This window comes from Hypomesus transpacificus, chromosome 12 (assembly GCF_021917145.1).
Source record: "Hypomesus transpacificus isolate Combined female chromosome 12, fHypTra1, whole genome shotgun sequence".
Taxonomy (NCBI): Eukaryota; Metazoa; Chordata; class Actinopteri; order Osmeriformes; family Osmeridae; genus Hypomesus; species Hypomesus transpacificus.
Genome location: NC_061071.1, coordinates 10,876,982 through 10,894,059, shown reverse-complemented (window position 1 = coordinate 10,894,059; position 17,078 = coordinate 10,876,982). Strand labels below are relative to the sequence as shown.

Sequence of the window (17,078 nt, the reverse complement as noted above, 5' to 3'; positions counted from 1 at the left end):
AAAGTTATGTCATAATAATCTCAACCACACGTTATACCTTCAAAAAGTAAGTTCCCATACCGGGAGTCGAACCCGGGCCGCCTGGGTGAAAACCAGGAATCCTAACCGCTAGACCATATGGGAGGTCTTACTTGTGAAGAGAATGTATGCCTTTTTAAATAATAATAGCACAAAACATAGTTTTTTCAACAAAGAAAATCCTAGCACTATCCTCACTGTATTGTTTTGTTTTGTTTTTCGAAAAATTTGAGTGCAATAATTTGTCTGTATCTGCGAGGGAGACGTATCCACCTCTACCTCTTTTAATCGGCCCATACAATTTACGTCATCATAAATGGACAAGGTGTTCATGTTGTTAGCATAAAGAGCTTCTTAGATGTTCCAAGGTTTCTTTTATCGCATTTTATCTAATCAAAAACAACAATGTGAGTATGGAGTTCTATAGCTGAACTATTCAACCCTCGTTGTATAACTAACGGCTTAGTTAGGCTACTACTAATCAGCTATAAAACAAACGACTGTGTGCTGCATCCGTTCACAAAGCTAGCCAGTTTGGGTTAATGGTAAACCGGTTTGTCAGATCAGAGGTGTTTCTCTATTTTTGATTGTCGTGTTATTATCCCATTATGTTATTTTATTTTCCAGGGCTGATTATTGGAAATCCCAGCCGAAGAAATTTTGCCAGTACTGCAAATGTTGGATAGCTGACAACAAACCTGTGAGTAACGTGAAACATTTGTGATCGGTCTTTTTCTCCTCTGCTTTACTCGAAAATGCTCCATCATATCGTTTACTGGCTTTGTGGTCAAACGAATAATAATAATTTTGCTACCTGAAGGATGAGCCGCCTGTCCCGTTGATAACATGCGCTCTTTTACTGTCCCGATGATAACACGCGCTCTTGTGTTTCTGTCTCGATGCAGAGTGTTGACTTCCACGAAAGAGGCAAGAACCACAAAGAAAATGTTGAGCTCAAAATTGCAGAGGTGTGTGCTACTGTTGTGTTGTATTCACATATATTCCGCTCTTCATTTCATTTCACGATACAAATATTATACCCACATCCTACACATTGCAGAGATGGCAGTTGAGTAGCAACTTGGATACACTGAATGATCAGTAGAGTGTGGATGTGACAGTCCCAGTTGGTCTACTAGGTTTGGGATCAGCAGGATCGCCACTCTCTCAGGCTGTTGTTCTATTGGTCAGTGATAAATCTGGCCCCCTCTGCCCTCGCCCCCCTCTCTCTCTCCCTGCATGCAGATTAAGAAGAGGAGTCTTGACAAAGCGAAGCAGGAGGATCGCATGTCTAAAGAGTTTGCAGCCATGGAGGAGGCCGCACAGAAAGCCTACGAGGAGGACATGAGGAGGCTGGGAGTAGACCCAGGTAGATCTATAACATATTACATTTACATTTACATTTATTCATTTAGCAGACGCTATTGTCCAAAGCGACTTCCAAGAGAGAGCTTCACAAAGTGCATAGGTCACTGATAATAACAACAAGATAGCCCCACAGCATTGCGGGTAGTCAAAGACAAGAAGTACATATTGTGAACAACCAAAAAATAGTGCTAAAGGGAAGAGACCATAAGAGCATGTAGTTAAACAAGTTAAAATTACACAACATTGATCTCTAAGTGCAGGTGTACCTGTAGGAAAGCAATAAAAATAGGATTAACTAAAAAAGAAGAATACAACAGTTTAAATCAGCTACCACTAACCAACAAGAGCAACAGTCTAAGCAAGAGTCATTGTGAACCTTGAGGAAACTAGCGTTGGATTCAGCAAACCATTCCTAAGTACCATTGTACTCCCGGAACAAGTGCGTCTTGAGCCTTCTCTTGAAGGTGGAGAGACAGTCCGTGTCTCTGATGGAGGTGGGGAGTTGATTCCACCACTGGGGTGCCAGGCAGGAGAAGAGCTTGTGCTGGGACCGGGCGGTCTTGAGAGGTGGGACCACCAGGCGGTTGTCTGAAGAAGACCGTAGGTGGCGGGTGGGGGTGTAAGGCTGCAGGAGAGACTTGATGTAGTCGGGCGCAGTTCCATTCACTGCTCGGAAGGTCAGTACCAGGGTCTTGAATCTGATGCGGGCCGTTATGGGTAGCCAGTGGAGGGAGATGAGGAGCGGGGTAACGTGGGAGCGTCTGGGTAGATTGTAGACCAGACGGGCCGCTGTGTTCTGAATTCTCTGAAGAGGGCGGGTTGCGCATGATGGGAGACCGGCGAGCAGCGAGTTGCAGTAGTCCAACTTGGAGAGGACAAGTGCTTGGACAAGCAGCTGGGTGGAGTGCTCAGACAGGTATCTCCTGATCTTCCGGATGTTGTAGAGGGTGAATCTACACGACCGGGAGACCGCAGCAATGTGGGCCGTGAGGGAGAGCTCGTCGTCCATGGTCACCCCAAGGTTCCTGGCAGAGGATGAGGGGGTCACCGTCGCAGATCCCAGGGTGATTGAGAAGTCATGGGAGATGGAGGGTTTGGCCGGGATGATGAGAAGTTCTGTTTTGGCAAGGTTCAGCTGGAGATGGTGCTCAGTCATCCAGGCGGAGATGTCTGCGAGGCAGGCCTCAATCCTAGCTGAGATCCCCGGATCGGTCGGAGGGAATGACAGGTACAGCTGCGTGTCGTCAGCGTAGCAGTGGTAGGAGAAGCCATGGGAGGTGATGATTGGTCCAAGTGAGGTGGTGTACAGAGAGAAGAGGAGGGGACCAAGGACGGAGCCCTGTGGGACACCAGTGGAGAGCTGGCGTGGGCCTGACAGTTTGCCTCCCCAGGAGACCTGGTAGGATCTTCCCGACAGGTAGGATGAGATCCACTGGAGTGCAGTGCCAGTGATGCCCATCTCAGAAAGTGTGGAGAGCAGGATCTGGTGGTTAACCGTATCAAACGCCGCAGAAAGGTCCAGCAGAATGATGACGGATGACCTGGAAGCCGCTCTGGCAGACTGGAGGGCAGTGGTGACTGAAAGGAGGGCAGTCTCTGTGGAGTGGCCGGTCTTGAAGCCCGATTGGTTGGGGTCGAGCAGTTTGTTCTGAGAAAGGAAGTTAGACAGTTGGTTAGATACAGCACGTTCAATTGTTTTAGAAAAGAAGGGCAACAATGATACCGGTCTGTAGTTCTGGAGGACGGCAGGGTTAAGGGAGGGTTTTTTGAGTAAAGGGGTAACTCTGGCCTGTTTGAAGGCAGAGGGGAAGGTGCCAGAGGTAAGAGAGGAGTTTAGAACATGGAGTAGAAAAGTTATGATAGAGGGGGAGATGGTTTGAAAGAGAGGGGAGGGGACAGGATCAAGGGGACAGGAGGTGGGGCGATGAGAGAGAATGAGGTCAGAGAGCTCTGCCTCGGACAGGGGAGAGAAGGAGTTTAGACATTTAGTTGGGTCAGAAATGGAGGGTGAGGGGGTAGGAAGGGTGGGTTTAGGGAACCGACTGCTAATGTCGGCGACTTTTTTCTCAAAGAAAGAGGAGAAGTCGTCTGCTGTCAGGGTGGAGGGAGGGGGTGGGGGAGGTGGGTTAAGAAGGGTGGAGAAGGTAGAGAAAAGTTTGTGGGGGTTTGAAGCGGAGTTAATTTTGTTAAGAAAGTAGAGGGTTTTGGCACCAGTTATGTGAGAAGAGAAGGATTTGAGGAGGGAGTGATACTTATCAAGGTCCAGACCGTCTTTGGACTTGCGCCATCTCCTCTCAGCTGCTCGAAGGGTGGACCGTTCTTCACGAATAACATCCGTAAGCCACGGGCAGGGGGGAGAAGATCGTGCAGGCCTGGTAGACAGGGGACAGAGAGAGTCAAGTGATGCAGTTAAAGTGGTTAGCAAGGTGTCGGTGGCAGAGTTAGTGGGGTGGGACGAGAACACGTCAATGGGAGGGAGGGAGGATGTTACAATAGAGGAGAAGTGGGAGGGGGATAGCGAGCGGAGGTTGCGCCGGAAAGTTACAAGGGGAGGGGAGGTAGGACGGGTTGGAGGGAGAGAGACAGTGAATTGGATAAAGTAGTGATCAGAGATGTTCAGTGGGGTTACAGAGGTTAAGTCAGTGATACAGTTGCGTGTCAGGACGAGGTCTAGCTGTTTGCCTGCCTTGTGGGTCGCCGGTGTGCTCAGCAGCGTCAGGTCGAAGGAGGTCAGGAGAGACAAGAAGTCGACAGCCTGCGTTCCTTGGAGGTGGATGTTGAAGTCCCCAAGGACTATCAGGGGGGTTCCATCATCCGGAAGGACGCTGAGGAGTATGTCCAGCTCCTCCACAAAGTCGGCAAGCGGTCCTGGTGGGCGATAAAGAACAATTAAGCATGCTTTGATAGGATTAGTTAGCATCACATAATGGTGTTCAAATGATTTGGCAGTAACAGAGAGTGTAGGTGGAGAGTGTAACATATACCTCTATACCACTAGAGGCTGGGAGTAGACCCAGGTTGATCTATAACATATACCTCTATACCACTAGAGGCTGGGAATAGACCCAGGTTGATCTATAACATATACCACTAGAGGCTGGGAGGAGACGCAGTTAGATCTATAACATATACCTCTATACTACTAGAGGCTGCGAGGAGACGCAGTTAGATCTATAACATATACCTCTATACCACTAGAGGCTGGGAGGAGATAATTCAAATGAATGGTCATCATCATTATCAGGCTTCCGCAGAACTTCATAACTACTCGGTACATCAATGTTGTTGTACAACTAAATGTTGTACTGTAGCGTACAGTCTATAGTGCTGTACTGTAGAGTACAGTCTATGTAGTCATGTAAATGTAAATGTAGTCGTCCTTTATGACCTGGTCTATATTGTGTTTGTGTGTCTTGTACAGGACCCCCGGCCCAGACTAAACCCCCAGCCCAGACTAAACCCCCAGCCCAGACTAAACCCCCAGTCCAGACCAAACCCCCAGGTCCAAAGAACAGGAAGGAGAAGCGTGCTGGGAAAGCCCGCCGTCCGGAGGGCCAGGCCCAGCTGGAGGGCCAGGGCCAGCTGGAGGGTCAGGCATGGGTGGAGGCCCGCTCAGACGACGGGATGACGTACTACTACAACACACTGACTGGAGGTGAGCCTCAACAACACAGCTCCTCGGGAATACTGGATAAATTTTATAGCCAACTAAGTCCCTGATTATAGAACTCAATACTCGATGGGCAATTAATAATGATAAAATAAGAGGCCTTAAGATAAATAAGTGGGCCTTTGCTTGTTTCTCCACAGCCCGTTAACATGAACACAAGGCCTCAGTGCTGCCTTGCTGTGATAGTGAGTGTGTTTGTTCTTTTCCTTTAAGAGTCAGGATGGGAGAGGCCTCAGGGATTCCAGGAAGAAAGGTCTGCTTCCTCTGCCCAGCCAGGCCACAGTGAGGTACACACCACACACACACCACACAAATGAAATTCAACATTGATGAAATTCAAACATTTCATCAACGTGTTGTGTTTCCTGTGAGTCAGGCCCCAGGCGTGTGGATGGAGGCGCTGAGTCCTGATGGGTACACCTACTACTACAACACAGAGACAGGAGGTCAGACACGCTCATATCCACACTACATCTCCTTTCAGATGGACTTTTATTCAAATGTGTTTCATCTACTCACATTTTACCATCCCCTGCCTCTCTCTCTCTCTCTCCAATACACACACACACACTCAGAATCCAGCTGGGAGCGTCCAGCTGGCCTCCCCGCAGAAGGTTCAGGGAGCCGTGGAGAGCCGGAGGGCCAGGGGGAGGAGACGGGCTCCAGGCCAGGGACCCTACCAGGGGGGGAGGAGAGCTCCAGGCCAGGGACCCTACCAGGGGGGGAGGAGAGCTCCAGGCCGGCAGAGGCAGGGGACTCCACACAGGCCAGCATCAAGGTCAGCTTCAGGCTGAGTCCTCTCTCTCTCTGGTTTGAGACTCCTGCCAGAGGCTGACCAGACTAACCAGACTGTCTCTCCCCAGAAAAGACAAGAGGAGAATGAGTCTGGAGGGGGTGGAGGAGAGGAGGAGGAAGATGGTGGTGGTGGCGGTAAGGAGGGAGATGGAGAAGGTAAAGAGGCTGTTGCTAAGGATGACCCTCCTGTTGCTAAGGAAGACCCTCCTGCTAAGAAGCCCAGGAAGCCGCTTACTCCCTACGGAGCCTGGGAACAGATCCAGGTGGAAGAGAACCCCTAGTAAGAACATCTATACACCCTAACCTCTACCCCTCGACCCCTAACCTCTACCCTGTAACCCTTAACCTCTAGTAAGACATTCTCTACCCCCTAACCCCAGTGAGACAATCTGCAATCCTGACCTGTACCCATACCTGGTCTGACTCCAGCCGTCTCTCCCCTGCAGTGAGAAGGTAGACCTGCAGCTGCCCCAGGTGGAGGGGGGCCCAGGCTCTGGGGGGCCCCCAGCCCCCGGCCGCCCCCCTGAGGCCAAACCCCGTTTCAAGGAGCGCACCATCACCTCCCTGGGGGCCCAGGGGGGCCCCGCCTCCTTTAGGAAGAGGAAGCCGGAGAACGGAAAAGCCCGGAGCCTCCGGCAGAGAGACACGGACGACTGAGACAGATGTGTCGTCTGTACAGATGATGTAGGCTGGACTACAGGAGGGGAGACTACTCACACATAAAGTCAACCCTGATTCAGGAGGTAAATCTGTTCCTAGCTGTGAACATGACCGACTTTAACTGCTCATACGCTGCATGTTCAACAGAGAATCAGTCCTGGAAACATTCTTAGTATGTCTCCCCTTTATGAAGTAATATCTTGATTGTCGAGAGATTGGCTTCTTCTAGAATATTCACCAGTGTACAAAATTCATAAAGACACAGATTTGTGTATTTTTTTACCTGAATACTTAATGTCTCTCATCAGTTTGATGTGTACTTGTCACGTTTCCCTACATGAGGTGACGAGTCGCTCGTCCTTGGTCTGTTTGATATAGATCTTGGAACAGAAGGTTCATGGGCGCAGTGTTTTCTACAGTATGATTGCGAGTGTCACTGAATAAACTTGAGTGGCTGGTGTATCCACGGTTACTCAGATGTTGTGTTGTTTATCCTGGACACGGTAGTAACAAACCAATTCAAGTATTTCAGTTGTGTTTGAATCAGACACTTTTTATCGCACAGCTTTGGTTTTTATTTCAGGATTATTTATATCCAAAATACAAATATTCTTACATCATTACAAAATACATCTTTACAATCGCTTTAGCTGTAAAGGGACAGGAATACACAGCCTGTCATATTAGTATAAAGGACATGCCTTCACCTTACTGGACATGAAGCAGCAACATGATGCCTCAGTGGCTATTTCCAGGGCCAGATTCTTCCAGACCAGTGGTTCTTAACCCTGTCCTGCATGTTTTAGATGTTTCCCTGCTCCAACACACCTGATTCAAATTAATGGGTCGTTATCTAGATCTATAGAAGCCTGGAAACGAGCATGCATTTGAATCAGCTGTGTTGGAGCCAAGAAACATCTAAAACATGCAGAACAGGGGTTCCCTGAGGACACGGTTAAGAACCACTGTTACAAACCAACAGTTGGCATAGTGTCCTTTAGCCTCCGGCTAGGCTAGGCTAGGCTAGTCAGCCTCCTGTGCAGTGGGCCTGGGTTCAGAGGGCCTCTGGCTAGGCTAGTCAGCCTCCTGTGCAGTGGGCCTGGGTTCAGAGGGCCTCTGGCTAGGCTAGGCTAGTCAGCGTCCTGTGCAGTGGGCCTGGGTTCAGAGGGCCTCTGGCTAGGCTAGGCTAGTCAGCCTCCTGTGTAGTGGGCCTGGGTTCAGAGGGCCTCTGGCTAGGCTAGGCTAGTCAGCCTCCTGTGTAGTGGGCCTGGGTTCAGAGGGCCTCTGGCTAGGCTAGGCTAGGCTAGTCAGCCTCCTGTGTAGTGGGCCTGGGTTCAGAGGGCCTCTGGCTAGGCTAGGCTAGTCAGCCTCCTTTGCAGTGGGCCTGGGTTCAGAGGGCCTCTGGCTAGGCTAGGCTAGTCAGCCTCCTGTGCAGTGGGCCTGGGTTCAGAGGGCCTCTGGCTAGGCTAGGCTAGGCTAGTCAGCCTCCTGTGTAGTGGGCCTGGGTTCAGAGGGCCTCTGGCTAGGCTAGGCTAGGCTAGTCAGCCTCCTGTTTAGTGGGCCTGGGTTCAGAGGGCCTCTGGCTAGGCTAGGCTAGTCAGCCTCCTGTGTAGTGGGCCTGGGTTCAGAGGGCCTCTGGCTAGGCTAGGCTAGGCTAGTCAGCCTCCTGTGTAGTGGGCCTGTGTTCAGAGGGCCTCTGGCTGTAGCTCTCCACCAGCTCCAGCAGGGCTTCCCTCTTGCCGTGCTGCAGCAGGTCTGAGATCAGCTCGTCAAGGGCCTCCCCACCTCGCATGAACTCCTGCCAGACAGGAGACATCACAGCACTATCACAGCACCGCCAGAGGAGACATTACCCTCACAGCCAGAGATGGAAAAAGGACAAACTGGGTTAGTGTGTGTATTTGGTGGTAAATTACCAAAGGGGTTTGTATGTGTGTTTTGAGGTAAACTACCAAAGGCACTTTCAAAAAATGTTGAGCTTATAAAAGAAATATGAGCCTAAAAAATTGAGTCTATCAAATTCGAGCCGAAAAACATAATTTTTAAGTTTAATTCGAGCTTAAATTCAGATTGTAACATCTGGGATCCCAAGGATAGGTAGAGCAATCGAGCCTCAATCCAAGATTTGATCACATCGGACTCACCAAAGCATGGTTGTTTTCCCTGGTAGTCATCATGCGTTTTATCTTGTATTGCTCAATTGCTCTACCTGTCCTTGGTATCCCGGATGTTGCAATCAGAATTTTCGCCTCTAATTTTTTAAGCAAAATTTTTTGGGGCAACTTTTTTTGGCTCAAATTTCTTAAGATCAAATTTTTTGGGCTTCAATTTAAGCAACCTGAATTTTATTTTACGTTGAAATATATTCATATGAGAATTCGGTGTTGTTTAAATTTCAATATTAAGTATTCAATGCGTTTTAAAATTCCAAAAATTGTCACTGATTTGCTTCCATACCAAAGGGGTTAGTACTTTAGATACAAATTGCAAAGAAAGCCAAGGTGTCGGTGAGTACAGTTTCCTACACCGTCAAAAGGCACTTGGAAACTGACAGGAAGAAGTCTGGCAGACCCAAAGCCACAACAGAATCAGAAGACAAGTTTCTGAGAGTCAACAGCTTGCATGATAGGTGGCTCACAGAACAACAGCTTCAAGCACAGCTTAACACTGGTGTTAGTAAGCAAGTCTTAGTTGATGGTTGAAAGTGATGGTATGGGGGCTTTTTTTGCTGGATCCAGTCGGCAACTTCCACAGAGTGAGTGACGCCCTGAACCAAAACTGCTGCCACAGCATTTTGCAGCATTTCAACCATCAACTGAGACTTGCTTACTTCAAAATGTATAAAGTGAAGCATGGCACTGCTGGTCCTGACTACCTTGATGTCCCGGCTCTGATATCCAGACCGGTGGTCTGTCACACGGTCCTGGCTGAAGTTGTAGGTTCTGATCCTCTCTGACTGGGAGCGTGAACCCACCTGGTGATCAGAGCAGAGAGGGTTAACAGGCAGGGATAGGTTAACAGGTAGGGTTAGGGTTAACAGGCAGGATTAGGGTTAACAGGCAGGGTTAGGGTTAACAGGCAGGGTTAGGTTAACAGGTAGGGTTAGGGTTGACAGGTAGGGTTAGGGTTAACTGGGATGAAAAAGGCTTTTTCTTGCACTATTTATATTTGTCTTGGGTGAAACCATGTTGTGAGTGAATGACATGTTAAAGGTAACATCCCCCAGCAGGAGGCGGAGAGGACACTCACCTGTAGCTTCCTGGCAGTGTGCCTCTGCTCTGCCTCCTTACCCAGCATGCCCTGGTACAGCCGGGCCTGCAGCAGGCGCATGGCCCTGCTGCGGTTCTGCAGCTGGGAGCGTGTCTGTTGGCACTCCACCGCCACGCCTGGGGTCAGGGGTCAGGACACAAGTAACAATAATACCTGCTCGACACACGCACTAGGTTAAGTGCCATTTGTGTTCTTAGCATAAACACCTGTGTTCTCTAACAATGGTTTCGCATCAGCAGAGTGGTAGTTCTGATGGAGATGGTGATAATAGGAACAGCACACACACACACACACACGAGGACTTGTGTGTGTGCTGGGCGGAGGCGTCACCTGTGGGCAGGTGGACGATGCGGACAGCGCTGTCGGTCGTGTTGACGCTCTGACCCCCGGGGCCTTTTGACCGGAACGTGTCGATGCGAAGATCCCTCGGGTCGATGACCACATCCAGCTACACAGCATCACCGCGGCGACCAGGGATGTTAAGACAGTTAGGTACTGTAATGGTTGTCATACGCATATTAAATAGATTACATGCAGGGAGAAACGTTTATTTAGTGATTTCTAATGTGAGATTCCCATACAGGAAGTACATATAGGAAGGCCTACAGTAGCATTTGTACCTCGCTGGGCTGAGGCAGCACGATGACTGTCATGGTTCCTGTGTGGATGCGCTGCATCCGGGAGGACAGACCCACCTCGGGGATCCTCTGCACCCGGTGAGTTCCCCCCTCCATCTTCAGGCGGCGGTACACCCCCTCCCCAGCCACACGCACGGCCGCATGGTGCAGCCCACCTGCAGGGGGCGACATGGAGCTGCAACTGTCTGGACTGTCACACATGGCTGCAGTGTGCTAGCTTTCCAACCAGACACAAACACACAGAGACATACCGTAGTCCGCAGGCGTGTAGTTAAGAACATCAAACTCCCAGTTGCGGTACCTGGCGAGGCCTTGGTACATCTCGAATATCTCTTTAGTGAACTGCTGGCAGATGTCTCCTGTGTGAAGACAGCAGAAGTATGTTATATCTTAGTGTGTCTGTGTGAGGACAGCAGGCGTGTGTTATATCTTAGTGTGTCTGTGAGGACAGCAGGAGTGTGTTATATCTTAGTGTGTCTGTGAGGACAGCAGGAGTGTGTTATATCTTAGTGTGTCTGTGAGGACAGCAGGAGTGTGTTATATCTTAGTGTGTGTGTGAGGACAGCAGGAGTGTTGGATAACCCCCCCCCAGTCCCCCCACCTCCTGTGGTCCGCCCCGACACCACCTCCAGCAGGGAGCTGCTGTCGTCATGAGGGTCCCGGGGAACCAGCGTCTGGATCAGCTAGAACATAGACCACAAGTCAATAACAATCATCCAACACGCTTTCCCTCTATGATCTAGAGTCTTGCTTTTCCATACTAGGGGAAAATACAGTTTGACTCTGCACTTATGATACTTGATTTTCTGCTGTGCATTATTTGTATGTCCCTTTGGATAAAAGTGTCTGCTAAATGAATAACATACAAATGTAAAATGTAGTGGCTATATGTCCTTACGTTTAGTTTGAGAGTGTGTATTCTCTGGGAGGTGAGCGCGTGCTCCTCTGCCAGTAGCGGGATCATCTCCCGCTCCTCTCCTCCGGCCCCGCGCGCACCTGCAAACACAACTGCTGCATCACATCAGGAAGCAACACCGACCAACTCCGTTGTCATAGAGTGCACTGACAAGCCTATAATACAGAACAAGACGCGAACCACACAGCTTACTCTGAATCAGAGATGTAATCTCCTCGAGCTCTTTCATAGCATTTACTGTGCATCTGAATGCCTTTTCCACCGGCAACAGTTCCGTCTGTCTGAGATTTAGCTCTTTCCTTTCAGAGTCGCTTAAAAACGTGTACTGTAACTTCTTTGTGACTTCTCCGTATTCGTCCACGAGCTGTCGTATGTATCTTTGAACGGATGCATTCTGGTGTATATCATCTAAACCACCGTGACAGTGTCGTCGAGGTGAGATGGAGAAAGGCATTGCGGAGTAGTGAAGTGTAGATCCTTGACCGGACAAACGCAGTGTAACTGGCATCCCTCCTCTCGTGCTTGGGTTGATACGGGAGCCTAGGCGGCCGCACGAGGCGCACAAGCGAATACATTTCGTTGCAAGCATTTGGCAAATTATTCCCAATATTCGTGCTCTCTTAACGGAGAAAATAATCTAATAGTAATGTGTGTTTGTCCTCCTTGATTGGGTAACACGGTGCCATGCTGCAAGAAGTAGGAAACGGGGAAGGTCAAAACATACTCGCTTTGAACACTGGGAAATGTAGTGATGATATAACCATGTAAACTACCATGGAAACTACACGTTAATTTACAGCGCCCTCCACAGGAGATAACCTGACTATTCTAATTCTAAAAACACTTATCTTGAGAATTTGAACTATCTTGAGATATTTAGTGGAGATTGGAGAAGCCACAATCTCAATTGTAAACTAATATATTTTTTTCATGCACTCTTGGGGGCCCTGTTTCCCCATCGGTGTTGTACAAAAAGATGAAAATGAAGGAGACGGTTGTTTGAACCAGGGGTGTGTGCTGTGGTTTGCTGACCCCTAGGGGTCCGGGGACCCCACTTTGAGAACCTCTGGTATAAACGGTAGAACAACTTTCACTAGATGTCAGTATTGCTCTACAGTTCCACCTCCAATACCAGGAATATGAGTCCTGGTTTAACTGAAAACATTTTACTGTCAAAATCACCTTTCTTTTTCAATTCTTCAATAAATGTTTGTTAGAAATGCTAAGCGTGTCACCAATCACCAGTGTCACAGTACTATATCATTTATAGATCAATATAGAATGAGGCTCAATAAGCCAATGTTTTCTTGTCGGTACATCATTTCCTCTTGGCGTGCACATGCCCACACACACACACACACATACGTACTGCCCACACACACACACTTACGTACACACAAAAGAAACAAAGAAACAAATCTGAGAACTGAGAAACACTTGATCATTAGAGCAGTGTAGAGAAGCACGATGTCTCGTCTCCTGGCTCTGGTGGCTCTGGTGGCCCTGGTCCTTCCGGTCACTCTTTCAGCAGGTAAACCAGAAAACCTGTTTGACTTCATTTCTTTATTACAGATGACTTGTTCACATGTGACTGCTCAGAGTTATGGCTCACATGTAAATTCTATGTTAATCTTGTATTGTTTAACATGTTTGAGAAATATAAGTCTCCAGGGACTACAGGTGGAAAATAGCAATCTGCTAGAACCTGGCACAATGTATATTCTCGTGTTGTACAAGATTAATGTTTTACTGTGCGCTCTCCCTATCTTGAAATAAATAAATACAAATATTAAAAAGAAAATGATAACAAGGCAGGAATGTTACAATTTATGTGAAGCAACAGCAGATACAAACAACTGATGTGTTTCACTGATTTTATGTTTTTATTTGAGGAAATGTCAAAACAAATGTCCTAAAAACATGACAACTCTAAGGTTAAAACCCCCACAAACTTCTGATTTAGCAACAAACTATATTCAAGACCTAAGATTATATTTTTCAAGACAATATTTTGGGGGGGATTTTTAATATTTGTTGTTAACACATCTGTATTAGAGATACTGACAACAAAATAACTGAAAAAGGTTTAACTTCTGACAGGTCATAATGATACATAAAACATTTGTATTTTCTTTCAGAATGTACGCACACTGTTGCAGAAGGGCCTGATAAATATCTGCTACCCCTGCTTAAGAAAAGGGCTCCAGACCTGACAGAAATAGAATGGAAACACAATTCAGTACTTTTATTCAAAAGAAAGAACAAAATAATCAAACCAGGCAAGCAGGAGGACATCACCGATAAAGGAGCTCTGGTACTCCGACAGCTGGCAGCCAAACATGCAGGAACGTACGTGGGAGAGGTGTTCCAGGATGGGAAAAGTGTGGAAAAGCAGGAGATTGAACTGTGTGTGAAAGGTGAGTAGGAAGTACACCTATAGACTGCCAACATCTGGGTATATATTAGACATATAGACCTATAGACTGTGTTATGCATTAGACCTATAGACTGTGTTATGCATTAGACCTATAGACTGTGTTATGCATTAGACCTATAGACTGTGTTATGCATTAGACCTATAGACATCTGGGTGTGTTAGACATATAGACTGTGTTATGTATTAGACCTATAGACTGTGTTATGCATTAGACCTATAGACTGTGTTATGCATTAGACCTATAGACTGTGTTATGCATTAGACCTATAGACTGTGTTATGCATTAGACCTATAGACTGTGTTATGCATTAGACCTATAGACTGTGTTATGCATTAGACCTATAGACTGTGTTATGCATTAGACCTATAGACTGTGTTATGCATTAGACCTATAGACTGTGTTATGCATTAGACCTATAGACTGTGTATGTCCAAGTACACCTGTAGGAAGCAGCCGGGTGTGAAGTGTTGCCATGAGAACACACCACATCACTCTCTTACATGTTGTTGACTTGTTCCCCTTGAAACAAACACTACGAGCAGCAGAAAACATCTCAAGACTGGGAAGATGTCACTTCTGAAAAAAAAAATCTAACTTTTGTCTCTTCACAGCCAAAGTCCCCAAACCTACTGTGACGATTAGTTGTCCCACAAAGGAAAGGCCTTCACCTGAAGTCACCTTCAGCTGCACCCCTCAGCAAGACATGACCTTCACATGGAGCAAAAACCAAGTTATCATGAAGGGGGAAAAGGCATCTACTCTGGTTATGAAAATAAAAGATCTGAAAAAGGTCGACACGTTTAGCTGCACCGTCGATGACACGTACAGCAACGAGACGAGCGACAGCATCGGGTCCACCTGTGCAGGTATCCAAGGTAAGCCTGGCAGTGCCCTCTAACTATCTGCACACTGCAACATGAACACACCTGAGTGCCCTGCAAACCAACTCACCTCACCCTCCACCTCTGGGGACGTAACAGGTCACAAAACTTAGCACACGTGTTTGCAGTGAGTGATCATCTAGTTTGTCACATTATGAGTGAAACTGTTACAGTTGCACGTGTCTGAAAGTCTTTTAACTTGGTGGAATTATTGCCGTCAGAGTCTTCAACTCTCCAAACGAAAAATATACAAAAGGAAATGTGACTTCTAGGCCTTCAATTCTTTTTCTTATTGTCACATTGTTTGTTCAAGCAAAATCAAATCAAATCAAATCAAATTTATTTGTATAGCCCTTTTTACACGCAAGCATGTCACAGAGGGCTTCACATGCGCCCATAGAACTGCCCCTCAAACAACCTTTTTTTTTTTGTGAAAAAAAAAATAAAAAATTGCAAAAGATTGAGTCTGGTGTGTTTCCTTTGTCTCAAACTCAGGTGGCAGCGAGGTGACAACGGGAACTCTGCTTGGGTTTCCTTTCTGGGTGACGGTGAGCGTCCTGGCCGGCGGCGGAGGATTCGTCTTGCTGCTCATTGTCATCACAACCGTGTGCTGCTACCGCAACCACTGCAAGAACCATGAGGACGGTAAGATCTGGAGTTAGCGTTTCAAAACGTAGAAACACACAAAGCAGAACACGCCACGTAGACCAATCATTTGCTGGATGTGTACCAAGTAGGTCTTAATGCCTAATAGTTCAACCACAAACATGACGCGTCCAAAACGAGTATGCTGAATAGTGTTAGCATCTTAACACAACGTGGGACTGGTCCCAGGGCTGCAAGGCTAGACTGTATTGTTATATATCCAGACACAGTTAGATACCTGTATTCTACCAAACATACGAGGTGAAACCACTGCAATCTTTGTTGGGGTTAACTTGAAATCTGAAGTGAAGATATATTTATAGATAGATATATTTATAGATAGATATATTTAGCTTCCAGACCAAACTAGACTCCTGACACATCTGTGAGCTTTTGATGTTAACTGGCTCATCTAACATGTCCAGCACAAAGCTGTGAGGGTTTAGGCTGGCTACTGGGGCTGATCTGTGGGCCTCTGTGAAGTCCTCTTTGACATCATTGTAAGAAGAGCTATACAAGTAAAGTTTGTTTGTTTGTTTGTTTGATTTGACAAAGCATCCACCTGTGATTTTAACTGCATTTCATCTGTTCATTCCCTTCCGCAGAGGAGGCTGAATTCAGGCTGGCTCCTCTGACCCAGCCCCAGTCCCAGCCCCAGCCCCAGCCCCGCCACAGGGACCCAGCACACAAACAAAAATCCCCCATGGACGCCACGCGGCCCCTGCCCGGTACGGGAGCACCTCGGCAGGCCTCAGCTCAACCCAAAACCCAGGCCCGGGGGAGGCCTCCTCCGGCCCCGCAAGAGGAAGACGAGGATTGCCCCCCCCCGCTGCCCCACCCCCGGAGATCTGGGCCCCGACCACCCCACCACTGAGCAGCTCCACCTCTCCACCCAACACCTCCACCCAATACCCCCTCCTCTGACCACCTCCACCTCTCCACAGAATACCTCCATGCGTGAGAGGAACTGTAAACTGGCCTCTCGTCTCTGTCTTTGCCTCCATGAGCACAGCAGGGAGGAGAGGAGACAGGCTAGGATCAGGAGACCCACTTCTGCTGGTCACTGATGAGGAGGAGAGGGAGACTGAAAGTATTTAGATGAGAAGCACAGAGGTCGGGCAGCACTTCTGGTAGGCATAGGCTTCAGACTACCAACACATCTCAGAGTTGTAATCTGAGCCTGTTTTAGAAATGAGTTGTTTGCTTTGATTGAAAGTATTTTAACTATTGCTCTGCTGACAGTAAGCGATATTTAAATGTGTTTTTACGCTTTGGTCAGTGTTCTGGATCCTCCGAAAGTTTGTTGAGGATGTGGGAGAAAGAAACAAGTTAATTTCCTTTAATGCCTTTTCAAGTAACATACCATGGTTGTTGTTTAGCACAAGATTCAATAAAAATTCAGTCATTCAGTTATACATCGTACCCACGGACTAAAAATGGTGCAAACTCCTCCATATCATCTTTAATTACATGAAAACTTGTAAACGTTGAGATCTAACTGCAAAATCAGCTGACATTCACAGTAAAGAAAGCACATCTCACACTCTCATCGGGCTACATTTAAATATGCAGCGCACCGCCGTTTTACCTTCCTGCACAGGATTGTGGTTTTGCGCTTGAGGCTAAGTGGAACAGAAACACTGACAAACATATTTCTGTGTGTGACAGGATGTGTGTTATTATATGTCATTGTGCATAGGATGTGCTTCCTATGCTGCAGATGAGCTACTAGAGACACTACAGTTCAGTCAATCTAAATGTGTTCGTAGTTTAACCACT

At 47.5% G+C, this 17,078-nt stretch overlaps 3 protein-coding genes and 1 non-coding gene across 6 annotated transcripts; 2 read left to right on the top strand and 2 right to left on the bottom strand.

Annotated features, from left to right (window-relative positions):
- Positions 1 to 51: 51 nt before the first annotated feature.
- trnae-uuc lies at positions 52 to 123 on the bottom strand. Its single transcript has one exon. It is a non-coding gene; the product is annotated as a tRNA-Glu (tRNA).
- Positions 124 to 335: 212 nt separating this feature from the next.
- Positions 336 to 6,998, top strand: wbp4 (WW domain binding protein 4). The gene is made up of 10 exons (XM_047030968.1): positions 336 to 425; positions 646 to 718; positions 924 to 986; positions 1,264 to 1,387; positions 4,808 to 5,041; positions 5,270 to 5,343; positions 5,433 to 5,502; positions 5,632 to 5,834; positions 5,920 to 6,131; positions 6,298 to 6,998. Coding segments are annotated over exons 1-10 (1,266 nt in total). The 5' UTR covers positions 336 to 423; the 3' UTR covers positions 6,509 to 6,998.
- Positions 6,999 to 7,082: 84 nt separating this feature from the next.
- On the bottom strand, positions 7,083 to 12,696 carry mtrf1 (mitochondrial translational release factor 1). Of its 3 annotated transcripts, XM_047030967.1 has the most exons (10): positions 11,528 to 12,696; positions 11,318 to 11,415; positions 11,021 to 11,102; positions 10,671 to 10,778; positions 10,402 to 10,574; positions 10,112 to 10,229; positions 9,761 to 9,897; positions 9,387 to 9,485; positions 8,191 to 8,309; positions 7,083 to 8,012 (listed from the first exon to the last, which is right to left on the bottom strand). In XM_047030967.1, exons 1-10 carry the CDS (start codon positions 11,922 to 11,924, stop codon positions 7,988 to 7,990), a joined length of 1,356 nt encoding a protein of 451 aa, XP_046886923.1. In that variant the 5' UTR covers positions 11,925 to 12,696; the 3' UTR covers positions 7,083 to 7,987. The 3 variants fall into 3 exon arrangements, with proteins under 3 accessions (XP_046886923.1, XP_046886922.1, XP_046886920.1); XM_047030966.1 differs by having other exon boundaries at positions 7,083 to 8,309; XM_047030964.1 differs by lacking the exon at positions 7,083 to 8,012 and having other exon boundaries at positions 8,217 to 9,485.
- Positions 12,697 to 12,748: 52 nt separating this feature from the next.
- On the top strand, positions 12,749 to 16,714 carry LOC124474625 (T-cell surface antigen CD2-like). The gene is made up of 5 exons (XM_047030969.1): positions 12,749 to 12,866; positions 13,474 to 13,752; positions 14,385 to 14,648; positions 15,150 to 15,299; positions 15,905 to 16,714. Exons 1-5 carry the CDS (start codon positions 12,803 to 12,805, stop codon positions 16,171 to 16,173), a joined length of 1,026 nt encoding a protein of 341 aa, XP_046886925.1. The 5' UTR covers positions 12,749 to 12,802; the 3' UTR covers positions 16,174 to 16,714.
- The last annotated feature ends 364 nt before the right edge of the window (positions 16,715 to 17,078 follow it).

Coding starts and splice junctions, on each gene's coding strand:
- wbp4 (XM_047030968.1), top strand. Junction 1,388..4,807: donor GAGGCTGGGAGTAGACCCAG/GTAGATCTATAA, acceptor TGTCTTGTACAG/GACCCCCGGCCCAGACTAAA. Junction 5,344..5,432: donor CCCAGCCAGGCCACAGTGAG/GTACACACCACA, acceptor CCTGTGAGTCAG/GCCCCAGGCGTGTGGATGGA.
- mtrf1 (XM_047030964.1), bottom strand. CDS start 11,924: ATGCTTGCAACGAAATGTATTCGCTTGTGCGCCTCGTGCGGCCGCCTA. Junction 11,103..11,317: donor TACACACTCTCAAACTAAAC/GTAAGGACATAT, acceptor TCTATGTTCTAG/CTGATCCAGACGCTGGTTCC. Junction 10,575..10,670: donor CTACACGCCTGCGGACTACG/GTATGTCTCTGT, acceptor CGCCCCCTGCAG/GTGGGCTGCACCATGCGGCC.
- LOC124474625 (XM_047030969.1), top strand. CDS start 12,803: ATGTCTCGTCTCCTGGCTCTGGTGGCTCTGGTGGCCCTGGTCCTTCCG. Junction 12,867..13,473: donor TCCGGTCACTCTTTCAGCAG/GTAAACCAGAAA, acceptor ATTTTCTTTCAG/AATGTACGCACACTGTTGCA. Junction 15,300..15,904: donor CTGCAAGAACCATGAGGACG/GTAAGATCTGGA, acceptor TCCCTTCCGCAG/AGGAGGCTGAATTCAGGCTG.